Source organism: Lygodium microphyllum, chromosome 15 (assembly GCF_053477565.2).
Source record: "Lygodium microphyllum isolate KBCC chromosome 15, Lygodium_microphyllum_v1.1.10, whole genome shotgun sequence".
NCBI lineage: Eukaryota > Viridiplantae > Streptophyta > Polypodiopsida > Schizaeales > Lygodiaceae > Lygodium > Lygodium microphyllum.
The window spans coordinates 106,341,597-106,358,876 of NC_141149.1; the positions used below are offsets into that span (position 1 = coordinate 106,341,597).

The 17,280-nt window shown below is 39.1% G+C and overlaps 1 protein-coding gene across 1 annotated transcript; it reads right to left on the reverse strand.

The window, feature by feature from the left end:
• Positions 1-12,420: 12,420 nt before the first annotated feature.
• LOC148024869 (uncharacterized) lies at positions 12,421-13,179 on the reverse strand. The gene is made up of 2 exons (XM_087693623.1): positions 13,012-13,179; positions 12,421-12,843 (listed from the first exon to the last, which is right to left on the reverse strand). Exons 1-2 carry the CDS (start codon positions 13,177-13,179, stop codon positions 12,421-12,423), a joined length of 591 nt encoding a protein of 196 aa, XP_087549749.1.
• Between the last annotated feature and the right edge of the window lie 4,101 nt (positions 13,180-17,280).

Consider the following 17,280-nt stretch of genomic DNA (forward strand, 5'->3'; position numbering starts at 1 on the left):
TCCTTTTTACAACTAGCATGGACTTGTTCTCATGAGATATGCTAAGATAGTCCTCTTCCTCAGAAGTGCAAGAAACATTGATAACCATTTGCCCGTACACCTCACCCATTCTCTTATAATTAACAGGTCCAAGTACATCGATTTTTCTCTTGCAAACATCATCCTCGGTACCTTATTCTGCTAATCATATTAAAATCTTTGTTCATTAGGGTGATCTTATGAGTATGAGCAGCAACAATGTAAGGATAATTCATAAAGTCTTAAAGTCAACCATGTGAGGATAAGTTGATATGACACGAGAGCAGCAAAGCCAAATTTTCGCAGGTTCATATTCGCACTATATCGTGGAGCAGCTCATACGGCGCGAGCGTGGCAAAAAGCATAATGTTTGGTACTATACTTCTCGCTCCGTATTGTAGATGAGTTGATATGCTGCGAGAGTGGCACAACAAAATCTCCGTAGGGGTCCTCCTCGCTCCGTATCGTGAAGGAGTAAACATGCGCGTGCAAAGTACACCCCCCTTGTAATGACTTATTTTTTGTGAGACCTTAAACCCATAAAAAAAATCAAAAAAATTCCATAAGTTTATTAGGCTCTAAAATTTTTTTCTAATTTTTTAAAGATTTTTTTGAGCTCGTTTGCTATTTTAAAACTATTTTTAAGCAAAAAAATACCTAAAAAGACCCAAAAAATCACAAAAAAATCACCCAAAAATAGCATATCTGATACGACGCGAAAATGGGGTGTCCGAGCTGCGTGATTTTTTGGTGATTTTTTCTCAGACATCCCATTTTTGCGCCGTATCGGATATGCTATTTCTAAGTGATTTTTTTGTGATTTTTTGGGTCTTTTTTAGGCCTTTTTTTGCTAAAAAATAGTTTTAAAATAGCAAACGAGCTCAAAAAAATCTCAAAAATTTCCTAAAATTTTTTCAGAGCCTAATAAACTTATGAATTTTTTTTTTGAATTTTTTTGATGGGTTTAAGGTCTCACAAAAAATAAGTCATTACAAGGGGGGTGTACTTTGCATGCGCATGTTTACTCCATGATACGGAGCGAGGAGGACCCCTACGGAGATTTTGTTGTGCCACTCTCGCAGCATATCAACTCATCCACGATACGGAGCAAGAAGTATAGTACCAAACATTATGCTTTTTGCCACGCTTGCGCCGTATGAGCTGCTCCACGATACAGCGCGAATATGACCCTGCGAAAATTTGGCTTTGCTGCTCTCGCGTCATATCAACTTATCCTCTCCATGCCATATCGACCATACCAACGAATAATTTTTTTTACTCTTCCTGTCATATTCTCAGGTGCAACAATAATGACAAGGACAAAGCAGACAATTGTCAAGGTTCCAATCTCCCCTAGAGTACTTGATCAACCAACAAATCAATCTAGATCCTCTTCTGCTCAAGGAAGTTCATGTTATTTATTTATCTAACTTCATTGACTTGTCAAAAGTTCATGTTATTTCATGTAGAGAACTTTGTATAACATCATATAATACTCTTTAAACTATTTTAAAAAAATAAATAAGATCACGCTGCTGGTAAGAACCGGACGTGATTTTGGTGAGAAATTTTACGAAAGAGTAAAATCTGCTTTAAGAACTAAGAAACAAAGTGAAGAGGAGGGAACGATGATTCAAATGAATGCAGACGAAAAAAGAAGCGTGATTTTGGTGGGAAACGTAATAGTAGAATATTCAAAAAGAAAGAATAATGGCCGAAAAGTGACCTCTGACATGAGTTAACGTTCTTAGGCATTTAATGGCTAACCTCTTAAATGAATAATAAGTTCTCTCATTAATCACGTCTAAATGGCCAAATTTGGAGGGTTCATTATTTTAAAACCTCAACTAATTAGTAACTTAATCATTTTCTTACAAGTGCCATTTTTGAAATTTTTTGGCCCTAATGAAGTGTTCAAGCAAGCTTGAGGCATTGATTCTTATGATCTTATGGACTTTTCAAGCTTTATGATTGATTCATGGTGGATTATGGAAGACTCTTCTAATATTTAGATTTCAGTTGACATCAACCATCTTCTTCAAGCTTAATCAAGGTACTCCACTTGTTCAATCTCTAAAATCTCTCGATAATCGACTTGCTTGAGCTTCTTTTACTTGTTGATGAGAGATCATTGGTCAATTAATTCTTTGAATTAATCAATAGATCAAAGATTAGTACTCTCACCAACAACTAATTAGAGCCTATTACTTTGAATCTCAGCATTCATTTCAATCCATTTCATCATGGATATTGTAATATTTCCACGCAATAAAAGTTAGTTGGTTAGTTCAAAAGTTAGTTAGTCAGTTAATAAGTTAGTAAGATTACTAACTAAAGACTAACAAAGGTAAAAACTCTCTAATGTTAATAGCTAATAATTTTTATTTAATTAAAAATATTTTATTTAAAAAATTGAGAGTCGTAAATCTTATATTTTTCTCGAATTAACAAGGACCATAGCCACCCTTTATGGATGTTACAACATGAACGAGACCTATGAGCCATATTAATCACTAGTATTAATATGTATAGTATGGATGGTCCAAAAATATTAGATTTTGGGCAAAACTAGCATATTCTAGATATTTTAGATATTGTAGGTCAGGTGGAGCTCTGGACACCCCTTGCCTGTCCAAATTGGAGTTGGAGATCCTTGTGAGCCTAACATATGGGACGTTGGAAGATACTATTCTAGATAAAGGATGGAAATTATGGTGCCATGTGATTTGGACTGGAACTTCTGTTAGACAAAAAGGATACATAATTCTCCTGTATGGGCAGGAGACAAAGATTAACTTGAAGATAAGTTAAGGAAATTGTTTGACAAAAGGACTGCTTGTTTTGTTTTCGTGTTTGTGCTGTAAATTACACGAACGAAATCTATTCCCTAAAAGGCTTAATTAATGAAGCTAATTTTAAATGTCACACATAAATGTGGTAGGACCTAATTAGAAAACTAAAGCTATCAAGGGAACCGGGTGGGCGGAATCCCTGACGGGTCCGTCCTACGGAAGGGTAGTCCCAAAGAACTGGAAGGCTTCTCACAAGGATTTATCGCCATTCGACTTTAGGTATTGATAAGTTAGAACCCGATTCATGTCGTTTTAGGGGACCAGAATGGGGCTATGCCCTACGGGCAGAGAGGTTGAGCGGCACATCCCTCTCGTTTTCCATTCTCTTTGAACCAAGTATGGCATGGATCTACTTCAGATTGGGTATCTCTGCGTAAAGTAGGATGTCCAAAACCCAACGCTAGAATGCTCTCAGGAGACCTTGACAACTAGGAACCCAGATTTCAGGTCGATCCTAATGGGTTCGGCTGTGAACGTTCCGTTGTGAGGCGGACTCAAAAAACCCTAGGCAATAAACCTCGAAACATTTCTTGGGAGTGCCAAGTGGCGACGCTTAGATTCATTTCTTGATGCACCACTAAAACGTGCTTGGATAGCCGAAAGGCAGGTACGTTACAGATATCATTTACAATGTTTTGATGTATAACCTTGATTTGATTGGCTGAATTCTTTTACCTAAGGTTGAAATATTGTAAAGGGTAAGTACTAGCAATCAATGAGTCACTGAACTACATTGGTAAAGCCCTCTTCCTATCCATTTTACTAAAATTATAATTCCCTTCCATGTCATGAAAAGAGCTGAATTGACATTTTAGTAATGCATATCATACTGATTGATTAGAGTAGTATGCCACTGCCATGTTGATATTTCCATCAAGGAAAAATCTGGATGCCTGGGGATATAGTGAGACAAAAGAGAGGTGACCCTCCCTTACTATTAACGATCCTAAAGGGGTGCAATCAACCAATCCCATGGTGAACTTTGCCCACCTCCCAGTGATTCGGAGCCTATGTAGGGAGCCTGTCCTACTGTTTTATCCCTCACATAGGTGCAACGAGTGGAGAATTGAAGATTGAAGCACTTTCAAAGACTCAAGTATCTTTAAGAGCAAAACAGGGTAAAATAAGAGATTTACAAGACACTACAGGGTATATACAGGTCATTACATATACCATCTTCATTACTACTGAAGTATAGATACAGGTACTACAGGGTGTCCACAAGTCCTATCCAACTTCCTACAAGTTTTGGTAGCCATTAGGCACTACCATTTTGTTGTTACAGGTGGAAATAGGGTACTTACAGGTTTAAACAAAGTGCATGCCTAGATAGCTCAAACTCAAAGATTGAATTGCAGAAGTTTTTGTCCTAAACTTATTATAATGTGATATAGCCCATCTTGAAGAGGGTATCATTGGCTTTGGTTTGAATAAAAAAATTTGGAAATCAAAGTTTCATATCTCAAGTTATAGCCAATTTTTTGACAAGGGATACTGCAGGATTGTACTAATATGGCAGGTCATAAAGGAAAGAGAAAGGCCCAAGATGAGTATGCACAATAAATCAGAGATTCCATGCGGATACTATACCTCAAGAGGGCTATGAAGAGCCTCAAATGCAAGGTGAAATCAGTGCACTTAATAATACCATGTGTGAATATGAAAATGGACATGCTCAAAGGCATATGGAGCTATTATCTAGAGTGGAGCAAATGGTATTGTCTATTTATCAAATGAAGTCTTCCATTGAGAAGTTGGTGGATTCCACTACCCAAAAAAAAGCTTCAATTGACAAGTTAATAGAATCTAATGCTCAAATAATGAATCTAATGCTCAAATAATGGCACAATTCTCCCAATGGATGCAAATGCAAATGGGAACCAAGGAAGCTAAGGAGAAAGATCATTCAAACAGTGAACCTTCAGTCCCACTTCAGCCACTAACCAAAATGGTCAATGTCATGGTATGATTGGATGAAGGGGTGTTCCCAATAGTCAATATGAAGTAGGTGAGACTTCACAAAAACATGCAGACTATTTAGGAAAATTGAATGGTGCTAATTTACAAGCTTTTGGATTGAAACCCAACTTCTTAGAGGTCCTCTACCAATGGAACGGTTTCATACTAGTTCTTAGCCACCTATTGGGAGAGTATAATCTTATTTTGGGGCCTCCATGCCTAATAGCCATAAGCATTCTATTTTGGGACAACAACTCTTTCATGAAAGAGAGCTTAAGGATAAGATCATTTTGGCAAAGTACAATAGTCAATCATCTTTGCCATCCAATCTAGAGGAATGGATTTTAAAATTAGAATCTTATTTTGATATATTCCCTAGAACTGATGATATGAATATTCATTTTGCATCTTTACATTTGGAGGGATTTGCGCATACTTGATGGAGATACATTGAGAAGGAGAACATTCTTGTAGAGAATTGGGATGCATTCAAGACACTTATGGCTAAGGTCTTTGTCTCTCCTTGTGAAAAAGAGAGATTGGCATAGAGATGGTATGGATTAGAGCAAAGAGGCCCAAGTATATGAGAGTATACAAACCAATTCCTTAATCTTACCATGTATGTAGAAAGCATCAGTGATGAAGCTAAATTCCACACAAGTATATGTATAGTTTAGAGCCTTCTTTATCAACTATATTATGGTACAAAACCCTACCAATCTCTTCAAAGCTATTGAGCTTGTGAAGTGCTATGGAAGGAAATATAGAAAGGAATCTCCATTTCAGCCTAGTTATGGACAACCAAGGACTATTTTAAAACATAGACGAGTTGGCAATGTTTATGGTAGCAATCATGCACCAAGTGGGAGCTTAAGAGTGCCAACTTATCCATCATTCAATGCTTTAAGACCTCAAAGCAATTTTAGGAAAATAAAAAGTCCAAGAGTAGATTTTAAATAAGGAGACAACAAGCCTAAATCTATTTCAATCAATATGAATCCAAAGTCTATTCATATGGACCTCTACAAAGAAAGAAGGAAAAAAGGCTTATGCTTCAAATGTGGGGAAAAGTATACAGCTCACCATGCCATAAAGTATGTATACAAAAATGCAAAATCCAAGGTTCATAGTATGTTAGTCTTTGAGGATTCTGAAGATGATATTGATGAGGTTAAATCATTTGTATCTACTGCTAAAAATGAAGATCTTGAGGAAGAAGTTGGACAAGAACATTTTTATGACCCTGCCGACACTTTTCCTTTTGATCTAGTGGTAGTATTCCTTTCGATTTGGAAGGAACTTTTGATGAGCCACTTTCTGCTACTAGTTGTTCCATTTTCATGGATGCTTGGACGGATTCTAAGAGCCCTAATACACTTCGTATGAAGGGTAATATTCATGGAAAGGATGTGTTTATTCTGATAGATAGTGACAATACACATAGTTTTGTGAATAAGTCCATTATGGATAAGCTGAATTGTATTCTCACTAGCTTACAGCAGCCCATAAGAGTTCAAGTAGCCAATGGTGAATAAGAAATTAGCACTCAAATATGCCCACAGGTTTCTTTATAACTGGCTGAAAATTATTAACCAAAAGTAAACCTGATAACCTTGGAAATGGGGCCCATAGATATTGTACTCGGTTGTAATTGGTTGATGACATTGGGCAAAATTACTATGGATTTCTCATAGCTATATTGGAGTTTATCTTTGATGGACAACTTATCCATTTACAGGGAATTCCTAGTAAATCAAATTTTCAGCTTATCACCATTCAACAAGGCAAAAAGAAGTACAAGAGGCGCTATCATATCTTTGTTGTGCACCTGAATAAAGAGGTTGAAGATCAGTCCACAAATTCAGTAAAGTCATCCACCTTTGAAAGCTCTTCTTTAGGAGTATAGGGATTTGTTTGAAGTGCCTACTTCACTGCCTAAGAGCAGTAGATTACCCAATTGATTTGGAGCCCAACTCAAAGCCAATTAATAAGCCACCTTATAGATTGTCCAAGTATGAGCATGAAGAAGTAGCCAAGCAAATTAAGGAGCTTCTTGAAATGGGATTCATTGAATCCACTTCTTCACCCTATGCATCTCTAGTCTTGTTAGTTAAAAAGACAGCTGGATCTTTTAGGATGTGTATTGATTATAGGGATCTTAACAAGATCATATTGAAGAACAGGTACCCAATACCCAAAATTGATGATTTCCTTGATGAACTCAAGGGGGATTAGATTCTTTACAAAGATTGACTTGAGGTTAGGGTATCATCAGATCCGTATGTGGAAGAGTGATGAAATCAAGACTATGTTTGGGACTGATTAGGGCTCTACCATTTCCTAGTGATACCATTTGGGCTTATCAATGCCCCAACTACCTTCCAGATTCTGATGAACAAGATTTTACAACCTTTCCTCTTTCAGTTTGCATTGGTATTCTTTGATGACATTTTGATTTATAGTAAGACCATTTAGGACCATTTATCACACATGAGGAAGGTTTTTGATGTATTGAGACATCACATACTCTTTGCTAAGGAGAAGAAATGCTCTTTCATACAGACTAAAGAAGTGGAATACTTGGGACATCTTGTTCGTGAAAAAGGGATTTATGCTGGCCCCAAGAAGGTCCCGTGTGTTAAAGATCTACTACCATTACTTCACTTAGAGGGTTTCTTGGTCTATCATCATTTTATTGCCAATTCATCAAGCACTATGCAGCTATTGCAACTCCTTTGGCTGATAGGTTGAAGAAGGATGCTTTCTTTTGGGATGCTCTTGCAATAGTAGCTTCAACCAGACTATGACCAAGAGATGTTGGCTATCTTACATGAAATAAAGAAATGGCACCATTATTTGTATGGCAGCTAGTTTAGAGTTCATAGTGATCACAAGGTCCTTAAGTATTTTCTCACTCAGTCCAATCTTACTCCTAAGCAGCGTAGGTGGGTAGCTACATTGCAAAATTATGATTTTGATATCACTCATGAGAGGGGTAGATACAATGTAGTGGCTGGTTCTCTTTCTCATATGTGGGCTTGTAAAGTGTTAGCTATGACTAGGCTATATAGTGACTAGATTGGAGAATTACAGAAAGCCTACCTTTTGGATGAAAAGCTTAGCCATATTTTTCAAAAATTAGTGCAAGGTCTCATGGAATATAACTCACATTATCAACTTAAAAAGGGCCTAATCTAGTTAAATGGTAGGATCAGCAAAAGCTTTTATTGGAAAAGATTGTGGAAAGATTGTGGAAATATGTCAAAGATTTTGTCATGAAGTGTATATCTTGTTAGCAGAATAAGGACAACACCCATAAGCCAAGTGGTTTGTTGTAGCCATTACCTATTCATATGGGCAAATGGATGCACATTACCATGGATTTCTACTACCAAAAAGGGATGGAATAGTATATATAGTGGTGGATATACGTACCAAGGTAGCCCATTGCATTACAACCAAGACCTAGTTTACTATTTCTCAAGTGGGTAGTCAGTTTATGGAGCAGATCTTTAGACTACATGGATTACTGCAGGTGATTGTTCATGATAGAGATTCAAAGTTCATGAGTAACTTTTGGCAGGCGGTATTCACATCCATGGACACTAAAATTGGGGATTTTATTTTTGCAAGCTTTCATTTTCGTTCTTTTCTAATCAATCTCTTTTTTTCGAGCTTTTTCGTGCAATATATCCATTTTGCATATAAATATCTCTTTGCAGCATCAAGAAAACAAAACCAACGGAAAACTAGTAAAATATACGTGTCAAATAGTCGCAAGGTACACTCTCCTAAAAACAAATCAAAGATCCCAATGCATGTAATCTCTTAGATAAAATCGGGTATAGTCACATGACGAAGTGTATAATAAACATATAAAAGTAGTAAAAAAATGAAATGTCTAGAGTCTCTCGAAAAAAAAACACACACTCTCTCTCAGCATGGTACCGGTCCACACACTATGGTGGACAAACACTCCCCATAGAGCACATCATCTATTTCTAGACACATGCAATGTCTCATCTCCTCTGCACTGGCCCGCGCCAAACCACCACACCCCGCAAACACATCCAAAACATAGTCGTAGCGCTTCGTAAATGTAGCCAGTAACCACCTAACCATATCACCAATCACATATCACCAATCAAGATACAGAATCTTTGCGGCCATGCAAGTAGAAACAATGAAAATACCATACAAGGTAACTTGAGAGCAAAAACATGCAAGACTACTTACCGATAGAAAAGATGAGACCTCTCTGCTCTGCCTCTAACAATGATACCATCAACGTCCATGGGAAAGACACAATCATCCATCATGTAGCTACGATATGCTGGAAACAATCTCTCTGAAATATTCTCCCCAGCCTCTCTATCGTAGCAAGGCACAACATGACCAGCACGATGCCAAAGACACACAGTAAGATCAAGTACCTATTCACGAGTGGAAATAGAATAAGTGATCCATGTTTTTATTTAAAGCATGTAAAACAAACTTTATTTAGAACATACAACCATACGTTCAACGTATCCAACTTTGTTATCTAACCACCTCTCTAGTAATGGGATGTCGATAAGCCTTGGAGTCACACATGAGTGTCCAAGTGCGGTGAAGCACAAGCCCCACTCTTGCCGCATCCGTAATAAACTCACCTATATGCTCTGCTAAGCACATAGTGACTAAGAATCCTTGGTCAGTCAAATACTCGCGAGCAAGGTCCATACAACCCATAACTAGACCCTTTGAGAACGTGTTCCACTTGGGAATAGTAATGCCCTCTAAAAACAACATTGGCGTTATGATATATGAGAAGTGAGTTTGATGTAAACCTTGTGTGATAGAAAGCATAACTTACCCAATGGGATGGGACCTAGAGCATCCACAAGCAAGCTCGTAGGAAAATCCGCAAATATCAATCGAGCCACCTCTTGACATGGAACTCCATCTTTGCTATAAAGATGCATCTTTTGTGTTGCAAAAAACTTGTTGATGCTATACACAAAACAACATAGTCATTAATGCAAAGTAAACAATGATGCAATGCTATATGCAACATGTAAATTGATGTTCTTGCAATATGTAGTTGTCATGTCTACCTATCAAGGGCAAATCTATCAATTTGGGTCACATCCACTAATAGAGCATCGACATATGTTTGATACTGGAACCCTGCAACAATTATTTCAAAGTAATTTATTTTTAATAATCATACATGACTATCTTCATGGGCGACCAATAAAGCACATGAATTTCAAGTTAATATAAGACTTCTCACCTACTAAACGGGTCATAGGTCGCCTCTCCCAATTCTCTCGACCAAGAATGACTCTGCAACAAAGGAGGTGGTGGGCGCCATAGAGGACTCTGGCACATTTTTTCTCCCTGGATCTGTAGAGGTGTCTAGTTCTCCCATAAGCCCTTTGCCTCTCTTGTCAACAATGATAGCAAGGGGAGTAGTAGTGGCTCTGGTAGTAGCTTCAATAGCATGTGCATTACCTTGAGTACCTTGGGTGGCATGTGTAGCATCCTTGCTAGCTTCACTAGCCTGAGTACTTCCTTCTGCACCTTTGGTATCCTTGGTTGCTTGCTCCTCTACAGTGGTGGGTGCGGTAAGTGGTTCATGAGTATCAACTTCCTCCTTGAATCCTACATAGTATCATTCACCCTTAGATTCCCATGCATGAGCACAAAAACTATTGATACAAAAGCGATGAGATGTTTACATAGATTGAAGTACTTACTCTCATGCATATCTTTCTCTTGCTTAGGGATAACCCCCACAGGGTAATCTAGCCACCAAGGGCAAACACTTGCCTCCCATGCCGTCAATTTTCTCTCACGTAATGGTGGAGAATACATAGTGTTCTCGTCACAAACATCAATCCACTCTCTTGTGAATTGCGGAGCTGCATCCAGCCTCTTCTCTTCTACACATTGTAGTATCCACCTGCAACATTCTTGCCAATTACGCAAGCAAATGCATGCAATCTAATATGAAAATTAGACACACAATGTCCTTTATATAAGACAATAGCTTTATAATAATAAACCAACCACCCAACCTCGAGCTTTCACGTGGAGCTTAGAATAGAAAAATCGATAACATAAATAGGCTTTCAAGTGCCATTATATCTACTACATTTAAGATGAAGAGTTTGCAGAAAATTAGTTTTGATGCTAACCTATAAATCACACGTTTGGCTGAAAACGTAAGCTCTGGCATCTTCTCTGCAACATCTAAAGATTTCACTCCATCCAAGAGGTGTACAAAAGCCTACACAAGTTTCACAAGCACTTAACATTAGCACATATACATTTTAAGAAAGAACTTAAGAAAGCAATATGAATGCACTGCATTGAGTCAACCTGCATGACATGATCCTTCATGTTAAGCTTAAAGAACTCCTCAAATGAATCTGGTAGCTATGGACCTTCTACTTGTATCCTTTCAACCTGAAGCAGTGCCTCTGAATGCAAGTGAGCCCAATATGTCTCTTTCTTCATGTAAACCCGAAAGAGCTTATAATCACCAAAATCTGGGTATTGGGGGTCTTTGGCCTTTGTGAGACTCATAAGATGCAACAATATTTTCTTCCTGTGATGCACAACAATATACGCAAATAGAAAGCATTGAAGAAAAAAGCATCACATACACACAACTTGCGTTATATATACCAATTACCTTTCTGCAGGGATTTTTGAGCTTGTGAGACAATACAACTTGTCTCTTGTGATCTTGAGCATGCTTGCATCATCCCACTTTAGCCCAAATAACTTGAAGAACTCATCACCATTTTGGGGATTAGCAATGGATAGGTACTTGTAACCCCTATCCTTAAGACGCTCCTCTTCCACCATTGTAGCCTTCTCCAAACGTTTCTTCCTCTCTACCTCATCTAGACCAAGATCCTCAAGCTTCACAATTTCTTTTGAGATGAAGACATGAAATTCATCCTATCATTCCAAAAAAAAAAAAAAACTAAATTAGAGATAGAAAAGCACATCTCATACAAGTGAGCCATAGATAGAAAATCACCTTCCATACAAGCTGAGATATTAAACCGCAAGGAGAGTTATACCATGGAGCAACACCATGATAATACATTGCCTCTATACTCATCTCAACCTCAGCCCACTTCCTCATGGCTGGACTCAATCTATCTAAAATGGAGTCTTTGTTTGCAGTACCAAACTTTTGAAACATATACACCTCATGTGCAATATTTGGAGTAACATGAGCTCTAGAAATACTATTGAAAACAAACAGAAGCATAATATGAGAATGTAAGTGTAACATATTACAAAGAGGAGCATAGTTAAAGGAAGAAGACTTACGCGTTGGTGGTGTCTAGTGCGAGTAGTAGCTCTGCTTCCTTCGCCTTTGGCACCTCAATGAATTGGCACCGTACACTAACATGGTAGTGAGCATAGTCGGAGTACTCTGTAATTGAAAACCAACTAACATAAGAATGGGATACAAACATTCAATACTTGCATGTATAGTGGACAACTTACTTTCTTTGATGCGTTTCCACCACGTTTTAAGCCTGTGGTTTCCATCCCAAACCAAGAACTTTTTACCCTTAAGGTCTTACCACTCTCTTCCAAGAGCCCTCTCAAAGTCCTCATTTCTTTGGCGCCATATTGGACCCCATTCATCTAGATTGCTGCTTGTCACAGACATGGTCTCCCCTCTCGGACCTTCAACTGACACAAGGAAGTGTCCCATAGTCTCAATATAACTAGTGGAATCAAAGGAAGGAATCAACCACTGGGCATCATCCGTAGCAAATCTGACTGCCTCATGAGCCACCAATCTGCAAAGAGGCACAAGAGGAGGCAACCTCCTCTTTTTTATATAAAATTGACTCAGCACATCCTTCATCAGTCCTAGAGAGACTTGCTTGCCTAAGTTCTTTGAGTGCTTCTTTTCTTTTTCATCATCATTCTCCCCTTGATCACTATCACCACTCACCTCTTCTTTGTCTTCTAGACTATCATGCTGCACATTAGTCTCTGTAGGAGCAGATATTAATAAGTAACAATAAAAAACAGTAGCATTAAACCAATCATATATAATGGTTAGAAAATATATACATAGATAAAATAATACATACCAATGAACAAACAGTCATATGTAAATGAAATGGACATATAAGTGACTACCTGTGTGCTCCGCAACCCCGTCAATTGTATTGGAGTCCCCATCCACTTGTGCTTCATCATCAATGTAGACACATCTTTTTGGACCACGTCCTTTCTTTGTTGAAGGAGTGTCCACTGATCTCAAATGCGATGATGCTTCTTGCTCTAAGATCCGCCCAGGAACACATCTTGAACGTAGCTTCATACAGACTTCGCGGCTACTATGAGGTGACACACATTTCTTTCTCTTTCTAAGCACTCTTTTAGGTGCCATAACTTTCTCTGCACTTGCAAATAGATACACAATCAACCTCTTTAAGCTTAATAACCCCGTTTTTTGTTATCTCATGATACACAATGAACCTCTTAAAGTTAGAAAATTCATGAATGGTGCTTGTGCATAAGCCCACCCATCGTCCGCACGGATGCGGATGATTGGGGGGCTTCAATGTCAACGAACTGATGGGATGCGGACGATGCCATGCGGACCACGCAGACGATGCGGATGAGCTGCACGACGCCACGCTGACGACCCAACCTTGAGCTGCACGACAAACTGATGGGGCAAGAAAATATATACATAGATAAAACAATATATAATGGGTAAACAATACATAGATTAAATGAGTGCATAAGCCCACCCATTGTCCGCGCGGACGCGGGCGATTGGGGGGCTTCAATGTCAACGCTTGGGATGCGGATGATGCCACGCAGAGCTGCGTGATGCCATGCGGATGACGCGGACGACGCGGATGAGCTGCACGACGCCACGCTGGCGACCCAACCTCGAGCTGCACGATGAACTGATGGGGCGAGAGCTACGAGCATTTTTCTTCAGAGAGGCGTATCTCAACAAGGGCGAGCTGATGGTGCGAGAGCTGCGAGCTGATGGGGCAGGAGCTGCGGGGCGTTCCTCAAGGGCGGAGCCGTGGTCTAAGGAGGGTCCAGGCTATAGGTCTACGAAGGAGGGACGTCGCGAGAGAGAGAGAGACATAAGCTAGTTAGTCTCTCTCTCGTAAGTTAGCTAGTCTCATAAATAGTTAGATATATAGTTAGACACGTAGTTAGCCGTTAAATAATTAGGTAATTAATACAACATAAATAAATCTTTAAAACATTAATTTAATCTAATTTGCAACATTATTTTGAAAAACTCATGGGGCGAGAGCTCTTAATTATGAGTGCATAGTTGGTTATTTAGTTAGATATATAGTCAGTAATGTAGTTGGACATTGAAAAACTCACAAATAAAAACCTCGCGAAGACAGAGAATGAGATAATGATAGAGGGCAATAAAGGTGAAGGATGGTGGGTGATTGAGTTGTAAATTTTGCTTTTAATTTCTGATGATTATGCAAATTTATTATTGCTCTTAAATGTCGATGAATGACTGTGGCTCTTAAATTTTGATGAGTGTGCATATTCATTATATAGTCATCTCTACTTGTAGTGACGGTTGCTATAGCTTTGAGGTTATTCTAACCCTCTTGTAACTTCCTCCATGCCTCCCTTTTTTCTCTACATGGTCATCTGACGATGAAATGTTGCCTTCTCTTCATCAAATACACACTGTGAGCTCTATTTAGAGTTTTCTTCTCTTCATCAAATACTAACCCACCAGAGGGCACAACATGTCGAGTTTTGCTATTTTGACATGGAAACTAGCCAGTGATTGCTTAGACCACAGGGTTTCATTAAGAAATGGAGAGGTTCTTTTGAGTGAGTACTACCTACAGAATCTATTGCCTCCAACACAAAAATTCCAGGGATTGCAAGCCGTCATAGAGAATGATGGTAGCAAACAACGTCACCATGTCTCCAAGCAAGGGCATGCGCACTATCTGATTGATAGTACATTATCAGCCACCTACTCTATCATGCACTCAAATGACTATGTGTACATCTCTAACAGTATTGAGTCAATAGAAGATGAGATTGACAACTACATTGATTGTACTCCTGGTTGTAGCAAATCAACTCCAGTGTGTCTTGACATACCCTCAGATAACAAGAAGGATGTTGATGAAGTAACAATTTCAATAGGTGCATGCAATGACGGAGGGATCCATAAGGATCTACATGACACAAATGTCGAGGAGGACCTATGTGTGGGCAACCAAAGCGAGGACTTATCTTCCTATGATAACTCCATTGTAGCCTTCATTGAGGAGAAAGCTAGAACGGGTAGATTGAAAAATTTCTAGCGCTCTGTGGACCTCCACGAAGGGTGGATGAGCTCCCAATCGAGTATAATGGTACAATTGCTTTTGAGCTTCCATCCACACATAGCAAGAAATGAATGATGGGTATGGAACAAAAATATGATGGTCACCTGTGGTTGCGGCCCTCACAAACAAATATGGCAATTGAGTGCATTGTGCGCTTGAGCTATTGTCTTGGAAGTCTTCAATGTCTCAGGATCACTTGTCCTTACTACATAACCGAGGGAAAATACAATGATGTTTTTTTCCATGGTCACTTGGATAGAACCGTGAGCATGGGTTATCCTACAAGTGAGGGAAAATCCAAGATAACATGTCACTATTGTCAAAATGTTGCTACTTGTGCAGCCATTTGCAAATGCATGATCTATTATGTGTTGCCACTGGATCCTACAATGACACGTTTGGTGATCCATGTTGGGGAGCATGCTCACAGTGTTCAACAAGGCACAAAGAGGGCAACCCTTGACAAGGTGCAGAGGCTTGTGAGCACGGTCCTAAAGATCGAAAAGGGAGGCCCACAAAAAATACAGATGCTAGTCGATCGACAGATGTTGTTTGAATCTTTAACAAAAGAAGACGAGTCGGAGGCGACTGAGGTGGACCTTAATCATTTTCTAGAAGAAATGATGCCACTTGTGCAGAATAAAGGGTAAGCTTGTGCATTATTATTTTCTGCTTACAATGTACGTCCTGCATTTGAAATAACCATCTAATAAATACATAGGTTCAAAGGCATTGTTTCACAAGAGAGAGCCAAACAAGGTCAGGTGGTTGGTGATGGGTATGACAACATACTTCTTTTGCAAAAATGTTGTGTCTTTCCATTTTTCCATGGAAGTAGATTTCTGGGACAAGGTGATGCCAAGGAGAAGTGCTACTTGTTTAAAATGTCCACCAAGGGACCAGCATCAGAGGTGGACTTAGTGAATCGTATGAGGCGAATAGGGACTGGAGATTTACGATGTGCATGGGTGCACTTTGATCATACCCATAGGATTGATGGGTGGGCAACTATGTCTTGTTCAGTTTATGATCCCGTGTATGTGGCAACATAATTAAAGCTTGTATTGAAATTAAATTGTTGTTAATGAACACTATACTAATGTATCAATCATGAACTAGCATGAGAGCATTACAGGTAATTGCAATATGTGAATTTAAAGAGGAGGACGAAGAGTCTCAAATCCTATTTTGGAGACATTTGAATTCTGTCATGGTTCAATGTGGCCATGATCCACCTGACTTTGCTGTATTTATGTCCGATGAGGCAAGTGCGAATTGGATGGCAATAAGGGCTGTGTACAATGGAGGACCTCATAACATAATGGAAGGGAGGGAGCGCTCTTGTCTTTTTCATTGGGAGCAAAGCTTGAAAAATTATACCAAGAAATTAGTCACTGTGGATAGACAAATGCATCACATTGAATTGTGTGAAGCATGGAGGCTAGCAACGACAACTCAACTAGCCTCACTTCAGGCCTCTGCTATTCGAGATTGGTGGGCATGAAATGTAAACAAGGAACACATCAAGGCTTTGGATAGGTGGTTGAAATGGTGGGAGAAAAGAATTGCCCACTGGGGAGGAATTGAATCTCATGTAAGTGTGTCATTTTTTCCAGCTCATTAAGATTTGTTGCACAATGTAGCAATGGGGAGAGCTACTGATTCTATTTTTGGATTTGACTCCACAGGCTAACAAAAGTCCTTGGGAACATGCTCAAATTCCAAGCATAAACTTATCAGAAAGTGTCCATGCTAGTTGGTTAGCAGGTGAGGGTGGAAAACAAAAGATATCACTTTATGATGCATGTGCTAGTGATGTTTTGAATGCATATATTCAATGTGCAAAGAGGTTGGGCTATACCACAGGGAGGTTTATTGGATCTGGGCCTTCTATGGAGTCTTTGTTGGCTAGTGCCAGCAAAAGGGAATCCCCAAATCCCACCTTTGTTGCACGTGCATTGCAAGGTGTTGTAGCTGGAAGTCCTTTGTACGAGGAGCCTATAATGCAAGGTAATAGGGGGACTGTGCAAAGAAAAAAGAAGGGAGGTGGAGCAACTGTAAGTTCTCATAGACCGGGG